Source organism: Eptatretus burgeri, chromosome 1 (genome assembly GCF_056783735.1).
Source record: "Eptatretus burgeri isolate ZD-2024b chromosome 1, Ebu_testis_v1, whole genome shotgun sequence".
Lineage (NCBI taxonomy): Eukaryota > Metazoa > Chordata > Myxini > Myxiniformes > Myxinidae > Eptatretus > Eptatretus burgeri.
The window spans coordinates 92,972,234-92,998,090 of record NC_140961.1 but is presented as its reverse complement, the minus strand read 5'-3'; the positions used below and the strand labels follow the sequence as shown (position 1 = coordinate 92,998,090).

Here is a 25,857-nt window from a genome sequence, read left to right as displayed (position 1 = left end):
GCGAGAACTGCCCTGTTATAGCTTACAACACGGGCCTGCAGTGGCGGCCCGTGCACCGTGTTTGTGTTCATGCATCCATTCGTTGTGCTCATTGCGTGTGCCACTTGAGCTGGCACGGAGACTGCGTTGTGCAGCCCATGCACCGTTGTGGTTCACTGAGTTCAGTAAAAAGGGAAGGCCTTGGACTGCGTGTGAGCAGCCAGCCACGTTCCGTCACCTGCATTGTTTGAGTCAGAGACTGCATGTGGGCAGCCTGGCTCCCTGCTAACTGCTTTCTTTTGCAGAGTTCAATGATCCTGGGCCATGGTTTAGTGTAAAATTTGTAAGTTAAGGTTAAGATGTACTGTACATATGAGTGCGCCCCCGGCATGTTTGTCTTAGCGCCGGCAATTTTATTTAAGTCGTCCGTGTGAGTGAGTTTGTTTAGGTAGTTACGCAGCCCTCAGGTTATTTATTTTGGGGACACGAATACCATGAATGTCGCACTCAGGGATCCGTAGGTAAAGTGTACTAGGGGAAAACTACACATGATGGCACACGAAAATTTGACGACTCGGGACGAGTCTGTAAAAAGGGAAGGGGCGAGTGTTGTGGTTACCAGATTCTGCAAACCACCATTCAGGTCCCTTAGGTGAGGTATCTCGGTAAGTGCATGTGTAGTTAGGCCCAAACCCGTTGTCTAGTGGGAATACATGTCATTTATACGTGCTGCGACTCTTCAGGATAGCCGTTTTTCTTTTACTATCTTTATTTTGGACCAATCGCCACCATCACAACCACAACATCAACCACACACACACACACACACACACACACACACACACACACACACACACACACACACACACACACACACACACACACACACACACACACAACTATCCCTGTGTCATAAGAGGCGACCAGGGTTGCGTCAGGAAGGGCATCCGGCGTAAAACCTGTGCCAAATCATTATGCGGATCATTATAGATGATCCGCTGTGGCGACCCCTAACGGGAGCAGCCGAAAGAGGAAGAAGAAGATATACACACAAGATGGTAGGCGGCCATGGGTCTCTTAGCATCCGATGACCTTTGACCCCTGAATTGAGTTAATCTCGTACTAAGTACTTTCGAAATTGCAATCAAATCGGTTAACCCGTGTATGAGCAAGGGGGCTTTGAATGGTCATTTTTTCTGAACAATGCACTCATTGATCTTTGACCCCTGACTTAGCCGAGATAGGTCAATATGTCCTGAAGCAAAGTTGTAGTCCCCATTGAGTACTCTGTACCTATGAACTTTCATTCGTATCGGTTAAGCCGTGTGGGAGCAAGGGGGATTTGAATGGTCAATTTTTCCGAAAAATGCACTCATTGACCTTTGACCCCTGACCTAGCCGAGATAGGTCAATATGTCCTGAAGCAAAGTTGTTGTACTCATTGAGTACTATGTACCTATGAACTTTCATTTATATCGGTTAATCTGTGTAGGAGCAAGGGTGCCTTGAATGGTAATTTTGCCGGAAAAATGCAATTATTGACCTTTGACCCCTGACCTACTCGAGATAGGTCATTATGCAAATGAGCAAAGTTGTCGTACTCATTACGGTCTATAAATATGTAAAGATTCATTCGATTCGGTTCAACCATCTTGGAGCTAGTGTACTTTGAATTTTCAGTGGGAATGCTCAATGGCCCTCGGACACCCAAGTTGAGAGGGTTACCATTTGGAAACTATAAGATATAGAAAAAAATGGATGTCATATAGTGGATTGAGAATCACCTTAAGATTATGCATACCAAATCTCATCGAGTTCCATCGACTGATAACTACTCGGTATCACTTTGAATTAAAAGTACCGAAAATGCGGTTTGATATCGGAAATCCCCAAAGTTCGAGGGGGTGCTGTGGGTGAACAAAGATATAAATCGAAAATCCGGCTTGATCATTTGTGCACAATGCATTGCAGATGATTACTGTGAATTTTCATGACCATCCGACCATAACCCTAGGAGGAGTAGCATTTGGCGCGAAGGCACCTCCAGCTCTCGCATATTATCGATTTTTGCCCTTTGACCCCTGACCTAAGCAATATCGGTCAATATGTCCCGAGGCAAAGTTGTAGTACTCATTGTGTGCTATGAACCTGCAAAGTTTCATTCGGATCGATGCATTCACCTGGTCGCGAGGGGGCCTTCAATTTTCGCCAATTTTCAGGCATACCCCTTTTGTAGGGGGTGCTGCGGTTAAACTATTCCATATATCACAAAAACCGGAATATATTTGGTCGAGCATCACCTGTAGATGATGCATTCCAAATTTCATAAGGCTACTTGGGATAATGGCTTTTGGAATTGATTTTGCGTGAACGGTACCAATTTTGAAGGTTTTTCGGCTGTTGCTGGGGAACCAAAGCGTCCCTAGCAACCCTCACAATTTTCAAAGCACTAGGTCATAAGATGTACCTACCACCGAGTTTGGTCAAAATCGGCCCACGTTTACTACCAATTATGCTGATGACAAATGAACAAACATCCAAACAAACAGACAGAATTACTGACAATAAGGTTCACCTATTTCGGCGACCATATATATATATATATATATATATATATATATATATATATATATATATATATATATATATATATATATATATATATATATATATATATATATATATATATATATATATATATATATATATATATATATATACACATACACATACACACACTGAGTGTGGATACGTACACACACTTCATGTTATGTTATGGTGTACTTTTGCAGTGAATAATGTTCATTTTTTGTTGATTCATAGACACTAATGTCTTATTTCATTAAATGTTGTTCGATTTTTCTTCTGGCTGTTTTTTTTTTTCCTTCCAGTTTTAGTGCACGGGCTCTCCGCTGGGCAATGGCGATGGTATTTGCAATACAAAAAATAAATCAACAAAATAATCTTCTTTCCAATGTCTCACTTGGTTATGTCCTCTTTGACACCTGTTATAACTTGCCAAAGGCTCTTGAAACTGGACTTGAGATAGCAGGGATGTTTCTCACGGATGAAAATCCTGATTCTCTTCACAACTGCAATATCAAAGCAATCATTGGACCTGCAAGTAGTTCACTGTCTATTGGTGTTTCTCGGATTTTACAGTTTCAATCAATCTCACTGGTAGGAATTAACACAGTATGTAAATAAATAAAATGTTAATTATGGAAACAAAAAGTACAATTAAATAATCATGTTAAAATGTTATTCTGGAGGGAAATTAGGTTTCATTCATGTGAACTAAAGTTTTTGTTTTTTTTAGCTTTTGTAAAAGTGCCTTGACATTCAAATAAATGTCATAAATTTCATATTGATTGTGAAAGTTTTGGAAATTTAATGCAAATGCATATTTGGGTAGAAACAGTGTTGCAAAATTATGTAAAGTACAAGAGGCAATTAACAAAGTTCTACAAACGAAATACAATATTAGCACAGGACAGACCAACTTTTTTATTTTTCAAGAATATATAAGCAGCTGGCAGGATGGCCTCAAGGTACCCACACTCTCCTCTAAGCTGTCCTGCCTGGGTTTGAGTTCCAACCCAGCTCTAAACTGTCCTGGTGTTTCACAGGCAGGGTGATTCATATGTGTGTGTGCCGTCCCTTGGATGGATGTTAAATTGGATGTCCTGTCTGCCGGCATTAGTTGGTGGATGCTAAAGATTGTATAAGAAGGCGAGCGATCACTGGCACTCTGACCAATTTCCTGTTATAACTGCGACTGGGGAGGCTTTATCAAGAAGCTGCTTCGGCAGTACTGAACCTGCCTTCAGGCAGAACACCAGAATACGAAAATGTTATAAATTGGAATAAAATGCATCGATGTTTATATTTATGCCTCATAAAATATTTTTTGGTGAGTCTTAAAAAATGTATGGTGAGTATCCCTTAATTTCACTTTTTGAACACCCCATGTATGTTTCACCTTTTAAGTCATCCCAACTTAGAGGAAAAAAAAAAACATTTCAAGTGACCTGTGTAATATTGTTTTGCTTTTGAGTGGTTTTGTGACAAGACACTGTCATGGATTGTCAGTGAATGCGACAAGTAACTGCAGTAAAAATGATTGCACAATCAAATCATTTTTTACTTTTTTAAAGTGACAAAAAAGTTAATCCATATGAGTTAAATTTTTGTGAATAGACAATTCTTAATAGTCCAATAAAATATGGAAGTTTTTGGAAACTTCCACAATGGCATATTCACACAATTATGCACAAAACCCGTCATATTAATTCACTGTCAGTCATGTGAAGTGATCAATTATTATTTCCCAAATGAGCACACAAAACGGTTGGGAAGTGCTTGTTTTGTCCTTCACAAAGTTTGCTGAAGATCCACACAAAACAGGAAATCAACATTGTTAACGTTCATGAGCATCATTTCATTCACAAGGTTGTCCTGGAATACCTTCATGTTTTCCAAAAATACACACTATATCTCCCTCAAAAATAGGAATAGGAGGTAGTCTGCCTAAATGGCCTGTCTTTTGAGTAAAGTTGAGCTCAAAGATCATCTGGAAACTTTTTGGAAAAGCAGTGACAATGCAACAAGCTGCTCTAAGGCAAAAGACATGGTGTTTTCCAGGAATTTCAACATAGTTTCGGCATTATTATTTCCAATAACATGTTTTCAGCTTATCTGGAATTGGAAATCCAGTTAAGGTATTATCATCTTGCATCATCTGTCCGTCCATCTGTCTGTCTCCTATTTCGACTTCTCCGGCCAAACCAATGGGCTAATCCGGCTGAAATTTGGCAGAAACATAATGGGGATTACAAAACTCGTTCCACTCACGTGACATCAAGGTCAAAATGGTGGACTTATTAAATTCCTTCCAAAATGTTCTTCTCCAGACTCATTAGTTTGGGTTACATTAGGACAGACTAGTTTTGTTAAATTGCAAAAGCCATTCCGATCATGTGAAGAAAATGTGTGTTCAAAATGGCTGATGCATAAATTCCTTCAAAAATCTTCTTCTCCAGACTCACCAGTCAGAATGCTACCAAATTTGTGTTACAACATTAGGCCAGGTCCCAGATAAGCTACAGGTCCAGTGTCCCTATTTTTACTTCCACCACCGAAGGTGAAGGAGGTTATGTTTTCACTCCTCTTGGTCTGTCTGTTTGTTTGTCTATCTGTGTGCAGGATATCTCAAAAAGTTGTGGATGGATTCAAATGAAATTTTATGGACAGATTGAATGTGTGACAAAAATGAACTGGTTAGATTTTTGTGAAGATCAGGATCCGGATCTGACTGGATCCGGATCAAGAGAGATTGCTAAGTAGGCTATTTCCTCACACTTTCTGGAACAGCAAGAATCCTCTGCTTCCCTAATTGTTGATATGGCCCACATTGAGCAACTATCACATTTTATGAACTCCTCTTCCTTTCTCCTTCAGTCTCTATTTATATCCTTTTTTTTAAATCCCCATACTCCCAAGGCCCCAACTGACTTAACGCGAAACTTAACACGAGGCCTCCCCCTGATTCTTTCAATAAACTTACAAAAATACCTGCTAAAACTGTTATGAACACATACAGCTTTATAAATACAGTTCCACAGTCCCTGACACAAATCATGACAAGAAAATAATCAAAACAACACACAAAAAACACTTGTTTTGTTCTCGTCGAGCTTACCCTCTTGTGAACTCGAGGAAGTGACATCCAGACAGTTGTTGTTATTGGTAATTAATTTATATAATATTATATTTGCTGGGGGATGAAGGTATCAATAGATACACATTGCTTTAATTTTTTTGAGGGCAAAGGGAAAAAGGATTAAGCTGACAACAGTCCAGGTGAACAAATAAAACAAGGAAGCGAGAACAAGGCAGAAGATTGAGGGCATGTACACCCGACCATCACAGGTAGGCATCACAGGTATTTGGGTATCACATCACAGGTATCACATCACATCACAGGTAGGATCGAGAGATGAACCAAATGATTCAACACAACAGGACACGATTCGGGACAGAAAAGTTGATGAAAAACATGAATACAAAAACAGAAACTAAAACAAAACAGAAAAACTAAGTAAATGGTTCGGGAAACTTAGCTTTAGAAGAACTGGTAGGAGAGATTGCCAACCAGCCATCCACATACGTCGATCCCCAAACCGGAAGATGTTCATGTACACCGAATCCCAAAAGGATTTTAGATTCAAATACTTCCTGGGAGGTTATGGACATTCCTTTGTCCATAATTATATTGTGCCCAAGTTGAGAAGATTTCTGTGAAGCCAAAAGAAATCCTTGATTACTACATATGGAAGTATACAAAACTTTAAACAACATTTATTATGGATTTAACACAGATTGCTCTCAAGAGAGCTTATTGAAATCCTTCTGCTTCAGCAGTGAAGAGCATAACATCATCTTCACAAACAATATGGCTTGACCTTACATTTAACTGGAGGTGATTACCGGAGCGTCAGGGATTTGTCATTTGGTCAGGTGTCAACAATAACGACATCTCTTCACAAAATATATTGTGGAATCCGTGCTTTCGACATGATGTTTCGGAAAACCACTTGGGGAAAAAACGTATGTGCTGCCTTCTTCAGGTGTGTGCAACCACAGGTCATTAAAGAAGTTTCAAATATTCAACCAGCAGATCACAGTACCCAACGAGCATTGCAAATGGATACATTGTCATTCACTCACACTTTACAATATTACACATGTAAAGTGATGAAATAATGTGAAAAAAATATGGATGAGGACAAAATGGAATGAAGTTTTTATTTTATTCAGACAGGATGGAGCAGAGGTATGCTAAATGGTACCTTCGACCTTTTAACCAAATTCTTAATTTGGCTTTTCCATATTCTCATAATAAAGCTTTGTTGAACATTTGATGACAAAATTGCACATACGAGTACGTGCCCGTAAAAAAAAAATGGATAAATAAATATTCAAACCGCGAGCAAGAAACAACAACCACACAGGCCGTTTCTTCGCTCTCGCGTGCCCGTACATGCGTGGCCCGGAAGTTCGCATATTATTTGCAGTTACGATTATTCGCAATTTAGTTTTAATACCCAATTATTCAATTAGCGCCAACGTATTTTGCCTTTTCACAATGTCGTGGCAAGGAAAAACAAAAAGAGAAGAGAAGAGAGAGAGAAAAATTAATTACTTCCTGGTTCGGAGCACACCAGCTCACTCTGATGTTACCGAAATTTATGCACCGTCTAATATGAAAACGATCATAACTTGGGGCATTGTGTTTATCTATAAATGCGCATAAGAAATCGAGAAATCTGCCTGTGGCATAGAAGGCTGCCTTCATTCTTGGATTTAAGACTTCCTCGACTCGAGAAGTCAACACGTTGCCATGAATGGAATGCTCTTCTTCCCTCTCCCATTGGAGACTGGAGTTCTCCAAGGCAGTGTTTTGGGCCCAGTCTGTGTTTCTCATCTGTATAAATAACCACTATAATGCTCTAGAAAAACCTCTCTTCCCTTTTGCAGATGATGCCACATTGTGGCATACAGTACCCCATAACTCTGATTGTCAGACAGCAAATGTGTCTCTCCCTGCTGATCTGGAAATGATTTGACACTGGTCTGACAAATGGTATATGTTATTTAAACCTGGAAAATCTCGCAATCTCATCGTATCACTCCAGAAGTACCATCAAACAAACCCACATATCTATCTATTTCCTTGGTCATCCATTGGAAGAGGTTCAGTCTCTTGAACTTCCAATCTTCATCATCAACCTTTCTTGGGCTGACTGCATGGCAATGCTGACCTTCAAAGCCAGCAGCACACTAGATATCCTCCCTCAATCTAAGTGTTAATTGAAAAGAAGAGCTACTTATTTCCTGATAAGGGCTTTGTCTGTTGCTCAGTGGAGTACTGCTCTCTGCTATCGACTGGCTCCCCAGCATCACATTTGTTTCTTCTCTACAGTCTTCTGTGAAATTGAAAACTCTCAACATCCTCGGAATCTTCCGTGACAAGGCCAAAACATATTGTCTGTAACTCACATCACAGGCAAGTTGGTGGTCGCTCTTTTTTCTGCTGTCAATTGTTTACAATTGCTCCTTTTGCCCTTTCAGTCCTCCATTCCTCAATAGCTATTCTAGGATTCAAGCATTCTTCCACTAATACCCTCCAGATTAAACTTCCAAAATCAAGACTGACTGCACCACTGAACTCTTCTTAAAAAAAAAAAAAATCTCGCTTCTCCAATCTATGGAGCCACATTCCAGAGCCTGTTCTGTCTCACTCTTCCCTCCAGGGCTTCAGGCAAGCAAGCATTGCATCACCATTTGTTGTCATCCCCAATTCTCTCGATTGATTTCTAATCACCCTGTTAACTTTTCCTCACCCAACCATCTTACTTGCAAGTTTCAGTGTTTCCTCCCTTCTTCCCTCTCTGCTTTTCATGCTTCTTCATTCCCTTGATGTTTGTCCCACTGTCAGTCCACCTTGCTGTTCCATGAGACTTACTAATGTAAAGAAACAGCCAACAGCACACGTAAGGGTGTTGATTTATCAATGTTGTCATATTATTTAACAGAGTGCAACAGCACACTGTGCATGTTTTTCAGGTGAGTTATTACGCAACCTGCAAGTGCTTGAGTGACAAACGTGAATTCCCATCCTTGCTCCGTACTATCCCAAGTGATGCCAACCAGGCTTTAGCAATGCTTCATCTTGTGCTTCATTTCCACTGGGTCTATGTTGGAGCTTTGCAGCTTGATGATGACTATGGACGAAATGGCATGGGACAGTTTCTGGCAGAGGCAGAGAAAGAAGATCTTTGCATTGCCTTTCAAGAATCTCTGCCCTTGGTGGGAGATACAACTATCCTCCATCGTATTGGTATGTAAATGATGATTGCTTCTGAGACAAACGTGTAAATACAATATGGAATCGGTTTTTCAACAGTGTGTTAAGAGACGACTTGAGGATTATCACAAAGTTGAACAAACGATGTCAGCATTGTTAAAAACAGTAACCTATACTGGAAGTTTGTGACCAAAGGTTGCAGTGCAAGGCAATCAATTAATTGATGAAAAACCTCCATTCAGTTAATATTCAGTTGACTTGATTGTGCAATTCATTAGCGTTAGAGCATCCACTCTGAGTCTCGGAGGTTAGTGTTTCAAATCCCGGCCAAATCATTACAGTAATATCAAAGACTTTAAAAAATGATACTGTACTTAGAGGGTGTCAGGAACAGAAATGTACTGCCTGCATAAAATCATTAAGGTGACATCCCACCTCCCTCTATGCCCTGATGATAAGAAGGCCAAAAGAGAATTCAAGAAGGATATGGAGAACAGGCTATCTCAAATTATGCAGATATTTCTGATTCCTGAAATTATTATTCTACTCGCATCGGCTCGTCTCCAGTCAATATAAATTCACCTATGAATATTTTTTTTACTGATTATGTGCATAACACCAATGACTATTTTTCATAAAACTGACTGATTCTTATTAAATTATTCATCTACTGTAGGGAACTATCTAAACGAAACAATACCCTGAGATGTGGGTTTGATGGAATAAATTCATCAGTAGTTAAAGCTGTGATTTCCTTTATTTTTTGACCTCTTGCTTTTACCTTCAATCTGTCTTTCCTTTGGGGATCTTTGCCCTCCCCTTTTAAGGTCACAAAAGTTATCCCCATCTTCAAATCTGGCAATAAACGGGAAAATCACAACAGACCTATTTTTATTCTTCTTTGTTTTCATAAAATCTTAAGACTTGTTTATAACCATCTTTCCAAGTTTATCTCTCGATTCAATGTTCTTTTTGACCAACTGTTCCACTTTAGATCGAATCATTATTCGAACATGGCTTTTGTGCAACCACTTGAGAAACTCACGATGCAGTTGGTAACAAAATGTCTCCGGATAGTATTATTTAGTCCCCTTCTCGTTTCACTGCAGGGGACAATAGGTTTGCTCTCCATCTGTCTGTCCATCCCACCTGTGGTTTTTCAGACTCTATTTTTGCCCATACCCTTTAACATATTAAACTAAAACTTGGGACATGGCATTATTATAAGTTACAGAAAAAATTCCTCCAAATCAATAAAAAAAAATCAATAAAATAAATTTAGAAAAGTCTTGTCAGGTCAAACTAGATTAGATCAGTGACTTGCTTCAGGTACCATGTAAACCAACACGAACCCATTACTTGGTAGGGTTGGCGGAAATTTAAACATTTCCCCCACCAGGTTTTCTTATGAAGAGGGTGTAAAGATATGGACACCCAGAAGGATTAAAAACAAAACCTGTCAAAGGGCGGAGGAGCTCCTTGTGAGCCAATGGCCATCCATTTCTCATGCCCCACCGTGTCTGAGGACATCCTCCTGCAGTTGGGTTACTTTTTTTTAAGGAGGTTGTTGGCAGGAATTGCACTCTGGGCACCGTAAAACACATCATTCCACAAAACCAACAGATGCAAGGAAATCTTATAACCCACTCTGTGGGAGTATCTCCTGTGCTTCTGTCCTCTGCAGGGTAGCTCACCGGATGACAGGATTGTGGCAAAGCCTTTGGGACCCCCATTGTTTGAGGATAGGAGGAAAACTATGGGCTAAGCCTCCAGTCAGATTGTGGTGGTGTTTGGTGGAGTGGTACTGAGGTGTCGTCCACCAGACGGCGGTCTCCTTGGGTTAACCTGAAGCAGTCCCTTCGGGTGGGTTCCTGGAATGTCCTATCTCTAAGAGATGATGATTACCTGTCTCTGTTATCATCTGAGCTCAAGCATTTGAAAATCGATGTTGCAGCACTTTCTGAGGTTCGGAGACCAGATAGTGGCGAGATCATGATGGCGGGTGGTTGCGCCTACTATTAGTCTGGTCGCTCTGATGGTTATCATGCCAAGGAGTTGTTGTTGCTGTTAGGGTTAGCAGTTGCTATATCTGTGTCCAACAAGCTGACTCCAATGATAACTGATGTAACACTGGTCAATGAGCGTATTATGAGACTCAGGATTCATCACTACTTGTGAGTCGTTTCCCTAGTATCTGTATATGCTCTGATTGAGGCGAGTGATCTCACCGTGAAGAACACATTCTGTGCCACGCTCGAGTCTGTGGTTGATCACTGCACCCAGCAAGGTACTCTTCTTGTCTTGGGGGAATTCAATGCATCGACTGGAACTGATAGGGATGGTTATGAGACATGTGCTGGTCCCCATGGGTCTGGAACTGTGAATCAGAATAGCACGAAGTTCCTTGACTTTGCAAGAAGTCGTGGAGTTAGGGTGGCTGGTTCATGGTTTCAGCACCCACAGGCTCATCGCTGGACTGGGTATTCCAATGCTGATGGTGTGGCAAAGGAGATTGTCCAGGTGCTCATTGATGGTTAATGGAGGATGATCCAGAAATGCAGGGTCAACCAGAGTGCTCAGATCCTCAATACTGACCACAGACTTGTTGTAGAAACACTGAAGTTGCAGCTTAAATCCGAGAGAATGGTACTATCCCAGCCGAGGCTGGATATTTGCAAGCTCAAGGATGAGAGGGTAGCTGAGGAGTTTGCAAGCAGATTGAGTGGGGATTTGGGGGTGGGGGGGGGGGTGGGTGGTCTGGGTGCTTTGTGGAATCTTGAAGAGTTGTGTCATGCCTTCAAGATCACCATACTTGATGCTGCCAGTGGATGCCTTGGAACTCAATGAAGGCCAAAAAATAATTTTGTCTCTCAAGGGACACTGGATACCATTGACCCAAATCACAGGGCCAGGCTTAATGGAAAAGCTGAGCTTTTTAGGGAGCTGAGGATAATACTGTACGTGCATGAAGGGTGGACAAGGAGGCCGATGTGCTAGGAATCTGTGAGGGGGTAGAGCTTCACCTGTGGACAAGTGGTTCTCATCCCACTTACAGTGGAATTCACACATTGTATTCCTCCAAGCCCATCCATCAGTGTACTGCAATTAGAGGGGACGGTGGTGGGCTCTTGACAGAGGAGTCCGAAGTGAAGGCCCACTGGTCCGGTTACTTTGAGTAGCTGTACCAAGCTGATCCACCATCTGTCGAGTTGGATATCAGGGCTGTTACTATCCCTATTGCTGACCATCCAATCAACTGTAATCACCATCATTTGTGGTAACACAGGCTGCGGTGAACCGGTTGAAATGAGGTAAAGCTCCTGGGATCTGTGTCGTCCATGCTGAAATTCTCAAGGCTGGTGGAAATGCTGTGCTCATGTCATTGCATGCAGTTCTGTGCTCTGCCTGAAACACAGGCATAATCTCAACTGAATGGAAGAGGGGCCTTGTTGTCCCTCTCTCGAAAGGGAAGATGATCGCCAGGACCACAACAACTACCGAGGGTTTATGCCACTCTCAGTGCTGGGCGAAGTCTTTGCTCGGATAATTCTTGACAGGTTTGCCACAACCTGCTTGAATATCAGCATCCAGAGCAGTCAGGCTTTACACCAAAGAGGTCAATGATTAACAGCATGCTTGCTCTTCAGTTCCTCACCAAACACAGATGAGAGTTTCAGCAGGGGCTGCTTGAAGCCGATGTTGATCTCTGCAAAGCATTCAAGTCAGTGAATTGGGATGCCCTCTGGAGTATTCTCGGTTGTTGTGGGGTGCCACCAAAACGGATCAATCTGATGTCTTAACTATACTCTGGTACTGAGAGTGCTGTGAGATGTGGTGGTTCCATCTCTGACTTATTTCCAGTTGTTACGGGAGTTCATCAAGGGTGTGTACTGGCTCCCACACTTTAAGCACTTGTATAGGCTGGATTCTGGGGAGGAAGTTGGAGAGATGTTGCAGCGGTGCATCGTTTGGGAATGTCAAGATCTCTGACCTTGATTTCACAGATGATGCAGTCATCTTTGCTGAGATTCTAGATATCCATTTGGGGGCCCTCGAGGCGCTGAATGAGGAGTCGGAGCTGCTGCAATAATGGGTTTCTTTGGTCAAAACTGAGATTCAGGTTTTCAATGACATCTTGGATGTTGCTCTCTCATCTGCACATGTTTGTGGTGAGGATGTTGTGGTCACGGAGAGATTCACTTACCTTGGCAGTGATATTCATGTCTCTGTTGGCTGTCAGCCAGAGGTCAATGGACGTCTGGGGCGGGCCTGGGGTGTCATGGATTCACTGGATTATGTGGTGTGGTGCTGCCGGTACCTGTGCAGGATGATGAAAGTCCATGTCTTCTTGGATTCTGAACAGGGATCTGAGGACTCTTAATTCCTTTGGAACCAGGTCTCTTCGGAGAATCCTTGGCTATTGCTGGTCAGACTTTGCGTCCAATGAGCAGTTTCTGAGAGAGACTCAAATGAGATTTGTTACCTGTATAGTCCATGAGTGTCAGCTGTGGCTGTCGACATTTTTCTCATTTTCCTGATGCTGATCCTGCTCACCAGATCTTCTCAGCGAGGGGGATTCGTGAGTAGAGGAGGCCAATGGTCCAACCACGTGCCTCATGGTTGCAGCATGTTGATCAGCATCTCAAGGAGATGGGTATGGGCCAGGCATCTGCCTGGGGGATGGCCAGACAGAGGCCCCTGTAGTACTGGTGGAAAGTGGATGCAGCAATGCGCTGCTCCGGTGCATGCTCCCATACCTGACCTCACCTGATGCAAGGTACAGGTGGTGGACAAAAAAAAAAAAGACAAAAAAAGTAGTCACTTGATAGGGAATTGGGCCACCTCGTGCAGCCAGTGTGGCCTGTTTGCACCGTGACAAAGTTCACAAGTGTTTGGAATTCTGCAGGAGAGATGTGGCACCATTCTTCCACAAGAAAATCAATCAACTCACACCTGTTTGATGGAGGTGGAAAAAGATGTCTCAGACATTGTTCAGAATATCCCATAAATGCTCAACTGGGTTCACATCTGGTAAAGAAGGCCATGACCTATGTATAACATCAGTGTCATGCTCATCAAACCATTGAGCGACCACACGTACTCTGTGGATGGGGAATTGGGTGGGGGTGGGAGGGGGGGGGGGGTTACGGCCTCGTATTATATTATATATATATATATATATATATATATATATATATATATATATATATATATATATATATATGTAAAACCCCCAAAACTAAGATAAACCAAAACACAAGTAGTCACATCAAGAAATCAAACAATAAATCACACGGGAAATCAAAAAAAAGGATCAGAACAAAGAATGCAGCAATAAATCAAACAAAAAGATTGATGAACAAGGAATCAAGCAACAAATGAAACAACAAAAAGTCAAAGAAAAAGAAAGAAAAAGAAGAAGAAGAATAAAAATAAATCAAAGAAGAGGAGAAAAAGGGAATCAAAGAAAAAGACATCAAAGCAAAAGAAACCCACACCCAATACACAGAAATCAAAAGGACAAAATAAACCAATCCATAGTCCCACCATTTTAATTCCCATTTCCTCCGTAGTGCCCGGAGGGGATTCAAATATGAGGGGTGGGGCCCTTATCCTCCTCGGAGAGCGAGAGTGGGAAGAGGAATGGGTACAGATCGGGGAGAAGGGAGAGAAGGGGAGGGGCGGGGGGTTTGGTGTTGAGCCACTTTTCAATATCCCTCTTTGTTGATTCCCTTTCGTTAATATCTGGGCATCTGTCATGGACTATCTTCTTGTGGACCCTTTTCTTTGAAGTGGCCAATAGGCCAATGTCCAGAGGAGTCTTCCTTTTGTCCCAGCACCTACCCTGGCACTTTTTGGTTTCCCAACCATCTGGGTTATTGTCCTCATAGTTGGAGGTGGAGCCTGCTCCTTCATACTCCTGTCGCGGGGTCTCCCGAGTGGAGGCTGCTCCTTCCGCCCCAGCTGCCAGAGCAACCACCTCTCCTTTTGGAGGGGTCTTTCACCCCCACCTCCATGTGCCCAGCACCTAATGTAGCCACCTCCTGGTCCTTGCTCCCCACCTCCTCCTTTCTTCCCTCCACCCATTCCTTATCCTCTCATCAGCTCGGTGACACAACAAGCACTAACACCACCATACTTGGTTCCAGGGAAGCACCCCGCAACACACACACACACACACACACACACACACACACACACACACACACACACACACACACACACACACACACACACACACACACACACACACACACACACACACACACACACACACACACACACACACCTTGCTCGCATAACTGCGGACAGGAGTGGCAGGTGTGCCTGGGAGGTGCAGTGTTCCCTTACATCTTTTAGCTGGCCACACTGTGAGCAAAATTGTTCTTTGCACTCAGACTCGATGGCCCAGCTGTCCACATCTGCACAATATTTTTGCCTGTCCTGCATAAAATACTTGCCAATGGTCTATTCAAATGATTATCCCATAAGAGATATGGGTCATCGTGCCATCCTCCTTGACCCAAAATTGCCAAGTCGCGGTCCATATACCTAGACCATTTTTGGATATACCGTGGTGGGGTCTAAAGTCTGAACATCCACATACCTTGACAACCAACACTTCACATCGTAATCTGTAATGCTCTCGTTGTCGAGGCAGACTGTCATGACCTTCCCATGGTCAGAGAAGGCCTCGACCACCCAGTCAGCTGGGGACAAAGTTGACTGAGCAGTACTCTACCACCCCAAAACTCGACAAAACTTTCAGCGGATTGAAAGGACACATCAAAACCGTGGGCCAATGAGATGAGGCAATATAAATCCTCAGCCTTGAACCCCAGTATGTCTCACAAAACTGTCTGACCAAATACCTCTCGTCAGCACAGCTCCTTCCTTGGCAAAGACGAATCTGACACAGTTATGGTGCCTGCCCACCATTCTTGAGTCCTGGGGAGGGTAGAGACCACACTGAGAGAGAGCATGGGAAGGCGAGGGAGGGTTGTGGTGGTCGGGCTTTGCGAGGCTACCTTCCTGCCTGGTGTGCGAGGCCTGCCAGACAGGAGGAAGGACAGGGAAAAGCAGGAATGGAAAGACAAACAAAAACACAGGATTAACAAGACAAAAAGTATAAGGTTAACAAATAGATGAGATAAGGGGAAAATATATCACGCAGAGCAAACACAAGGCACACAAGCTGTTAAAAAGGCAAAAACTCATCACTGAGGTTGTTTTTTTCTTCTTCAGCCATTCTAGCCATAATTATAGGCAACCAGGCCTGTACAGCATTTTTATACATGATCCAAAGCATGTTGGGAGAATGTTATGAGCTTAACGCATGGGCCACACCTGTGTCGAAGCCGTTGCATGGAGTCCCTCATATACCGAGGTGTTTTCATTTTTTGTCAACTACCTGAAGGTGATCATATCAAAATGGTAATGATTTATTTTACCTTACAAGATTGAGGCTCATTGAAGATCAAGGTGATGGAGGATGTAAATTAGCAGTGGAGTATGAATGAATGAAGAAGAAAACAAGAGAAAGAGGAGAGGAGGAAAATTAGCAACATGCCAGTAAGAGGGTTTGACAGGGCATGGTCAATGGAGGTAAAAACAAGAAGAACATGTCCTCCTCCACTCACGAGGCTCCCTCGCTGAGAGAATCTGGTGAGCAGGATCAGCGTCAGAAAAACGAGCCACATGTCCATACAGCTGCAGCTGACGCTCACGGACCATGCAGGTAACAAATCTCATTTGAGTCTCTCTCAGCAACCGCTCGTTGGACACAAAGTCCTACCAGCAATAGCCAACGATTCTCCAAAGAGACCTGGTACCAAAGGAATCAAGTCGCTGCCTCAGATCCCAAGTCAAAGTCCAAGTCTCACATCGAAACAGCAACATTGGAAACACCAAGGACCCGAAGACTCGGAATTTCATCCTTCCACGCAGGTACTGATACTTTCAAAATCCATAAAACAAATTTGACCTCAAAAATTATTGGAGGTTGAATTCAATGACCAAATATGCAACTCCTTAAATTTCAAGTGAATCAGATGAAAAATGACAATTTTGGAAATATAGCCAATGTTGACATTTTGGCCAATGTGGAGCTCCAAAATAATTGGCTTGTTGAAATCAGTGACGTGAAATATATATCCTCTTCAAATTTCAAGTCAATCAGATGAAAATTGAGGGTTTTAGAAATACCTCAGTTGTTGACCTTTGGCCTATGTTGATCTTTTGGTCGATGCTGACCTTAAAAATAAATGGTTGGTTGAATTTATTGCCCTGAAATATATATCCTCTTCAAATTGTATGTCAATGGGATGCAAATTGAAGATTTTAGGTCAGGTCAGGTATGGGAGCAAGCACCAGAGCAGCGCGTCGCTGCGTCAACTTTCTGCTGGTACTCCAGGGGCCTACGTCTGGCCATCCCCCAGGCACATGCTGGCTCATCCCCATCTCCTTGAGATGCTGATCAACCTGCTGTAACCAGGAGGCACTTTGTTAGCCCATTGGCCTGCTCCACTCACGAGGCTCCCTCACTGAAAGAGTCTGGTGAGCAGGATCGGTGTCAGGAAAATGAGCCACATGTCCATACAGCCACAGCTGATGCTCACAGACTATGCAGGTAACAAATCTCATTTGAGTCTCTTTCAGCAACCGCTCATTGGACACAAACTCCTACCAGCGATAGCCAATGATTCTCCAAAGAGACCTGGTACCAAAGGGATTAAGTCTCAATCTCAGATCCCAAGTCAGAGTCCAAGTATCACATCAAAACAGCAACACTGGAAGCAGCAAGGACCTGAAGACTCGGACTTTCGTCCTCCCGCACAGGTACCGGCAGCGCCACACCCCATGATCCAGTGAATCCATGACTCCCGACCCAGAGGGCTGTTAACTTCTGGCTCACAGCCAGTAGATTCATGAATATCACTGACAAGGTAAGTGAATCTCTCCACGATCTCAACATCCTCACCACAAACTGGTGCAGACAGGATAGCAGCATCCAAGATGTCATTGAAAGCCTGGATCTTAGTTTTGACCCAGGAAACCTGTAATCCCAGCAGCTCTGCCTTCTCATTCAGCCCCTTGAGGGCACCCAAAAGGATATCTGGAGTCTTCGCAAAGATGAATGCATCATCTGCGAAATCAAGGTTAGAGATCTTGACATTCTAAAATCTCTCCGAGCTTGATCTCTCCGACATCCTCCCAGAATCCAGTCCATACAAGTGCTGAAAAGTATGGGGGCAAGTACACACCTCTGACGAGCTCCAGAAACAACTGGGAATAAGTCACAGCACTCTGGCCATACTGAGCAAAAAAGAAAAGCAAATAACAACATCTCACAGCACTCTCAGTACCAGAGTAGAGTTCAGACATCAGATGGATCAGTTTTGGTGGTACCCCACAATGACCAAGAATCCTCCAGAGGGCATCCTGATTCACTGAAATGAATGCTTTGCAGAGATCCACATAGGCTTCAAGCAGCCCCTGCTGAAACTCTCATCTGCTTTCGGTGAGGACCCGAACAGCAAGGATACGGTCAATCATTGACCTCTTTGGTGTAAAGCCTGACTGTTCTGGATGCTAGTGCTCAAGAAGATGGTGGCGAACCCTATCAATAATTTTCCGAGCAAAGACCTTGTCTGGCACTGAGGGCATTGTCACCCCTCGGTAGTTGTTGCAGTCTTGGTGATCACCCTTCCCTTTCCAGTGTGGGACAACAAGGACCCTCTTCCAAACAGTTGGGATGATGCCTTTCTCCAAGGCAGAGCACAGAATTGCATGCAACAACACAAGTGTAGCATTTCCACCAGGCTTGAGAAGCTCAGCATGGATGCCACAGATCCCTGGAGCTTTACCCCATTTCAACTGGTTCACCACAGCCTGTGTTTCCATAAATGAAAGTGGACCACAGTTTATTGGAGGGCAGCAATAGGGATTGTAACACGCCTGACATCCAACTCGACAGCTGGTGGATCAGCCTGGTACAACCGCTCAAAGTAACTGGCCAAGCGGGCCTTCACCTCGGACTCCTCTATCAAGAGCCCACCACCCTCTGCTCCAATTGCAGTACACCGAGGGACGGGCTTGGATGAATGCAATGCGGAAATTCCCCTGTAAGCAGGACGAGAATCACTTGACCACAGGTTATGCTCTTACCACTCACAGATTCTTCGCTCATCGACCTGCTTCTCCACCCTTAGTGCAATGAGAGTTTTACGCCTCAGCTCCCTGAACAGCTCAGCTCTGCTATTCAGCCTGGCCCTGCGACTCTGGTCAATGGTATCCAGTGTCCCTTGAGAGACAACATTCTTCTTTGCCCTGTGGTGAGCTCCAAGACGTCCACCGGCAACATCAAGGACAGTGGTCTTGTTGGCACTCCACAACTTTTCAGGATCCCTCAAAGCTCTCAGACCTCCCAAATATCCACTCAGCCTGTTCGCAAATTCCTCAGCTGCCATCTCATCCTTGAGCCTGTGAACATCCAGCAAAGGCTTGGAAGGTACCATTCTCATGGATTTAAGGTGCAACTTCAGAGTTGCCACAACAAGCTGGTGGTCGCTATTGAGGAAATGAGCACTCAGGTCGACCCTGCAGTTCTGGATCATCCTCCAGTGACCATCAACGAGCACATGGTCAATCTCCTTTGCCACACTGCCAGCGTTGGAATACCAAGTCTAACGATGAGCTTGTGGGCGCTGAAACCATGAACCAGCCACCCTAAGTCCATGACTTTTGCAAAGTCAAGGAACTTAGTGCTATTCTGGTTCACAGTTCCAGACCCATTGGGACCAATACACATCTCATAACCATCCCTATCAGTTCCATTCGATGCATTGAAATCCCCCCAAGACTAGAAGTGTATCTTGCCTGGGGCACTGATCAACCACAGACTGGAGTGTGGCATAGAATGTTTCCTTTTTTTTTTTTTTTTTTTTTTTTTTTTTTTTTTTTGTATACCTTGGTCGAGGCTCGTATGAGAGCTAACACACAACTCACAGCAAGGAGGCATGAGACAAGAGGGGCGGGAGTGGAAGGGACAAATCATTGGGGAACAGACACAGGTGAACTGTGGAAGGGAGAGGGATGGGGATGGGACGGGGAACATGGCGAGGAGAAGATGGACATTACAGGGACTTTCAGGAAGGAAAGCAGGAGAATTGAAGGAAGTGGGCTTGGGTGGATTATCGGGGTAGAAAAGATCGAGGATTTGGATGGGGGAAGATAAGAGGTGGTGGTGAACAGCTGTTTTGAAAGCCTGGAGGGAAGAATGGGAAAGAATAGAGTGAGGAAGTTTATTCCAAAGGCGGGAAAAAAGAGGAATGAAAGAGTGAAGATGAGCAGTGATTCGTGATTTTGGTAGTTTTACCAGAAGGGGGTTGTTGGCGGACCTTGAGCGCCCTGTGGAAATGTGGTGGGGACAAATCACAGAGAGAGCAGGGGGGCAAGGCTGGAGAGGAGTCGGTAGAAGACAGAAAGACCACCGACCAACCTGCGGTGATTGAGTGAGAGGCCCAAAGACTCAGCTTCATTGCGGGAGATGCCAATGATCTTAAAAGCCCTGGTTTCGACAGCGTGAAGTCGAGAAAGGTGGGAGGCAGGAGCACCAGCCCAGAGGGGAGAGCAGTACTCCATCAGGCTACGGACAAAAGCTTTGTAAGTGGTCAGGAGCTCAAGAGGGCCGAGGAAGGACTTTGCACGACGGAGGATTCCCAGTCGGCGACTGGCTTTTGAGGCAAGGTTGGAAATGTGACTTTCCCAGGAAAGGTCATGGCAGATAGTGAGACCCAGAAGCTTGAAAGAAAAGACTTCTTCCAGAGGATTGTTGAGAAAGTGGATGGGGGGTTTTCTAAACGGTCCTTTCGAAGAGACATAGTGAGAGTGTGAGATTTGTCTGGATTGAAAGACATGTTCCACGTGTTGGACCAGTTTGTGATTTTATCCAGATCTGCAGTGAGCGAAGAAGCTGCTGCTTGCCGGTCTGAGGGATGACAGATGGTACGGCAGAGGGTGGAGTCATCGGCAAAGAGAAATAGAGGATTTTCCAGAGAGTCCGAGAGATCATTGATGAAAACCAGAAAAAGAACAGGGCCCAGAACGCTACCTTGAGGAACTCCAGCCTGCACAGGAAGAGGGGATGAAAGAACTCCATTTAGGGCCACACGTTGACTGCGACAGGAGAGGAAGTCTGCGAGCCATGAGTGGAGATGGCCTTGAATACCATGGGAAGAGAGTTTGGTGAGTAGGGCAGGGTGCCAGACTGTGTCAAAAGCACGTGATATGTCCAGGGATACGGCTCGGATTTCCTGTCTGGCATTGAGGACCTCCATCCATTGATGGGAGAGCAGTAGCAGCATATCTAGGGTAGAGTGACCTGGTCTGAAACCAAATTGATGATTGGAAATCAAGCACGGTGAGATTCCTTCACGGTGAGATCACTCGCCTCAGTCGGAGAATCTACACCGAGCAGGGAAATGACACCCAATGAGTGATGAATCCTTCATCTCGTAATACGCTCGTTGACCGGTGTTACCTCAATTATCATTGGAGTCAGCTTATTGGACACAGATATAGCAACTGCTTTGGCATGGTAACCATCACAGCAACCAGTTCAATAGTAGGTTTAACCACCCACCATGATCTCGCCACAAACCGGTCTCCGAACCTCAGAAAGTGCTGCAATACCGATGTCCAAATTATTGAGCTCAATTGATAAGAGACAGGTTATCATCCTCTTTTAGGGATAGGACATTCCAGGCACCCACCCAAAGAGACCACCGTCTGGTGGACGACACCTCAGCACCACCCTGACACACTCTCTTGCAATCTGACCCGGGAATGTTACCCCGTGGTTTCCCTCCTATCATCAAAGATTGGAGGTCCCAAAGGCTTTGCCCCAATCCCATCATCCGGTGAGCTACCCTGCGAAGGGAAGCTGCATAGCAGGTACTCCCACGGAATGGGTTTTCAGATTTTTTTAATCTTCTGGAATGTTTTGTGGAATTAAGGGTTTTGCGGTGGCCAGAGTGCACATCATGCCACCAACATCCTAAGAATAAGTAACCCAACTGCAGGAGAACCCATGAATGTTACCCCGTGGTTTCCCTCCTCTCATGAAAGATTGGGAGTTCCGAAGGCTTTGCCCCAATCCAGACATCTGGTGAGCTACCCTATGAAGGGAAGCTGCATCGAGGGTACTCCCATCTTGTGGCTTTTCAGATTTTTTATTCTTCTGGAATGTTTTGTGGAATTAAGGGTTTTGCGGTGGCCAGAGTGCAAATCCTGCCACCAACCTCCTAAGAAGAAGTAACCCAACTGCAGGAGGACATCCGCAGACACAGTCGGGCACTCAATATGAATGGCCATTGGCTCACAGGAGCTCCTCCACCCTTTGATAGGTTTTCTTCTTCATTCTGCTAGGTGTCCATATCATACACCCTCTTCACGAAGAAACTTGTTGGGGGAGATAGTTTAGTCGCCGACAACCTGAACATGGAACAAGTTAGTACAGGTTTACATGGTACCCAAAGCAAGTCACATATCTAATCTGACCTGACCTGACCTGATTTGACTTCAAAGGATTTTAGAAACACCACCTTTGTCGTTGACCTTGGGCCTATGTTGACCTTTTTGACCTTTCGACCTCAAAAACAATAGGCTTCTTCCTCATGACAAGTTTACCATGTAGTGAAGTTTCGTGAAGATCGGTTTGAAATTTTGACCTGTAGATGACAAACAGACAAACAGACAGAAAAACAAAATCGACTGACAAATACCGTATTCTTGAAAAATCTTCGATTTTGCAAGTAATAAGATTGTGGTTAAGATTGGTTGGTGACAGGAAATAGCAGTGGGACACCTGCTTGAAGTCGAGTAAATTAGACTGGCAGAGAAGAAACTCAGGAATTCAGTTTCACAGATGGCAGAATTTAGGAACGAAAGAGTTGGTGTGCACATTCAGCTTGGATTTTGGAAGTTTAAGGAGGTGGTGTTCCTCAAATAATTATTTGAGGAACACCAATATTTTCGATATTTTCGTGAGGGCATAGATTATAATCTATGTGAGGGTTGGGGAGCTGATAGTGGAGAGCGCTAGACTATAACAGAGGCAGTAAAATATAGAGGCCACAGACCTCAGCAACCGAAAGAGATTCCTATTCTATTCGAAAACCTTTTTCTGGGGGATTCTGTTTTTCCATTTTCTATGGGGTAAAAACCTCATGAGGGTCTCCATCCCAAAGGGGAAAGCAATACTTCATAGAGCTGAAGATGAAGGCCTTGAAAGTTTTTAAGAAATTCAGATGTATCAAGGAAATACTTCACATGATGGATATATCTTTATACCTCAATTTTAAAATGTAGAAATCGTAATCGTATTCATAATAATAATAATAATAATAATAATACCAACAATAACAATAAAAAGAAGAAAGAGCAATCAGAGATTGCTGATGCTCACCAGAATTTGTTTTGTGTGGTGTTTGTGCATTTTTTGTGTGGTGTTTGTGTAGTTTTGTGTGGTGTATTTTGTGTGTTGCTTGTGTACTGGTGTGTTACGTAATTAATAAGACATAATTAGAACTGCCACTTTGTAACTACTGGCAGTGATGATCGGGTACCAAGACGTCCCACTTTGATCGGACGCAAGACCCTGACCAATGACATTTTTCATTATTCAATTGAATTCAGAATGGGATGAAAATAAATGTAATTCAAATCAAATGGAAGACCAAATAGGTACAGTCCTGCATTGGAATCATCAGAAGGAACCCAAACAAGCAAAAAACAAAGATGAAGTCATCAGGAGGAACCTGGATAGGATTCGCATTTCAGCTGCTACTTCTCCACCCTCAAACCCATCCAGGCACAGCGAAGTGAGCCTTATTAAACAAAAAAAATTATAATAAAAAAGAAGAAATGCCAGACCTGGTGTCCGATCAGGTTGAAATTTAGAACATGTATTCCCCATCACTTCTTCTTCTTCTTTCGGCTGCTCCCGTTAGGGGTCGCCACAGCGGATCATCCGTATGATCCGCATAGTGATTTGGCACATGTTTTACGCCGGATGCCCTTCCTGACGCAACCCTGGTTGCCTCTTACGACACAGGGATATGGTACACCTATTTTAACCGGGGTATACACCGGCCCAGTATACTGGTACTCATTTCGCCGACCTCAGAAGGATGACAGGCTGAGTCAACCCCCTGGTGTATTAATTCAGTGGCCCAACGGGGCTTGAACTCAGGACCTCTTGGATCCCAAGCCGCTGCCCTAACCACTGCGCCAACACCAGGCATTGTATTCCCCATCACTACGATATCATAATTGTGAAGTTTCATGTCGATTGATAAAGCGGTTCCAGAGAAAAACATTATTTAATATTTTTCTTCAATCCAAATGGCTGCCAAACCCTGTGACCTATCAATTATTCCAAAACAAAGTTGTGCACCCAAGGCTTGGGGAATATTTGTGTGAAGGTTCCCCTCAATCTGCTGTTACGGCCTGCAGCACACCAAGCCAACATATGGAGAGGGCAACTGGATGTCCAAAGCAATGAAGAGACTGATCAGAGAGGCCACTGTCCAGGCCTGACAGTAGGCCCGAGGCAGGCCCCAACAGTAGGAAAGGTTCGACCAAACACAACCTTCCGATAACTATACTGCAGATGGAAACTCCAAAATAGTCACCTTCTCCCCCTCTGCATCAACTTCCTGGTTCCCTCCACTTGGCACACCACCAATCACAGCCTTTATACCCGTGGGTGGACCATTGGCTCTAACTCGAGGGGGGTTGGGGAGAAGAGGAGAAGAAGGTCATAGACTAGAACACCGTCCAGCCGTTCTGGAGAAGAAGATTTTTTTATAGGTTTTAGGGCAAATCCAATATGGCTGCCAAACCATGTGACTAATGACATCATATGTGTGAACCTTTTGTTCCTCATGGATAGGTGGTCATACTTGTAAAGTTTTGCCTCGTTCTGTTCAGACACTTCAGAGAAGATTTTTGAAAGTTTTTTTTTAACAATATGGCTGCTGAATCACGTGACTGAACATGTCATTAATTTTTTTTTTCTGTAGACCATTTTATCCCGAGATGACCCCCAAAATTTTTCATACTGATTAGATGTAGCATTCAACATATGAAATTATGTCACAATGAAGGCACCTATGACATCATAAAATAAAAATCACACATATTCCCCATGAGTACTTGCATGAATGTTTTTTTTCCTTGGTGTGGTTTCAGATACAAAGGTCCAAAGTTTATCCATTTTTCCAACATGCCTGCCACACCACGTGATGTTTCACAACATAATTATCAATAAAACCTTCCACATAAGTAGTCGCACCGATAGTGAAAGTTTTGTCACAATCCGACAAGCGGTTGTGGAGAAAAACACGAAAGTTCTATGCGGACAAACAGACAGATAGACAAACAAACAAACAAACAAACAAATGGTCCAAATGAAACACCCTCCTTTGCCAAAGGTAATAATTATATTCATAAAAATAATATTAATAATACCAAAAATAATCTTTACTATGATTCACGGACCCGTGTGTCTGTGTGTGTTTGTTTGTCATGCTACTCCTCCTCCAGTTCTGGGCCGATTACATCCAGACTTGCTATAGAGGATCATCATGACCCCAATTCGTGTATAGGAGTATTTTCATCTTTGCTGGTGTTCTTGGGGGAGGGAGAGAAGGGGTGAAGGGGGGACACAAATTCTCCATGTAAATGTGTATCATGGATCACCGCTCCAGGTCGCAGATACTATTACATGTCTCCACCATTTACAGGACAGTATTCCAGTCCCCACATTTCCCAGTGAAGTGAGGTGTTTTAATGAATAAGCGGGAGGTATGTTTTCGTTTCATGCACAAAACCCAGGTTATTTATTTATATTTTCGCGAGCGATTGAGGCAGCTGTCAGTTGCTTATACACCATCCAAATAAAGGTATGTGTCAGAAGAACGAGTTGCATGCTTGGAAAAAAAAAT

At 43.7% G+C, this 25,857-nt stretch overlaps 1 protein-coding gene across 1 annotated transcript in view; it reads left to right on the top strand.

The window, feature by feature from the left end:
- LOC147034965 (extracellular calcium-sensing receptor-like) overlaps positions 1–25,857 on the top strand; it is a 118,935-nt gene that overhangs the window by 29,336 nt on the left and 63,742 nt on the right. The window contains exons 5-7 of the mRNA XM_085860923.1: positions 2,871–3,159; positions 8,608–8,881; positions 14,422–14,495. Coding sequence (XP_085717049.1) covers positions 2,871–3,159; positions 8,608–8,881; positions 14,422–14,495 — 637 coding nt within the window. The remainder of the gene's footprint in view (positions 1–2,870; positions 3,160–8,607; positions 8,882–14,421; positions 14,496–25,857) is intronic.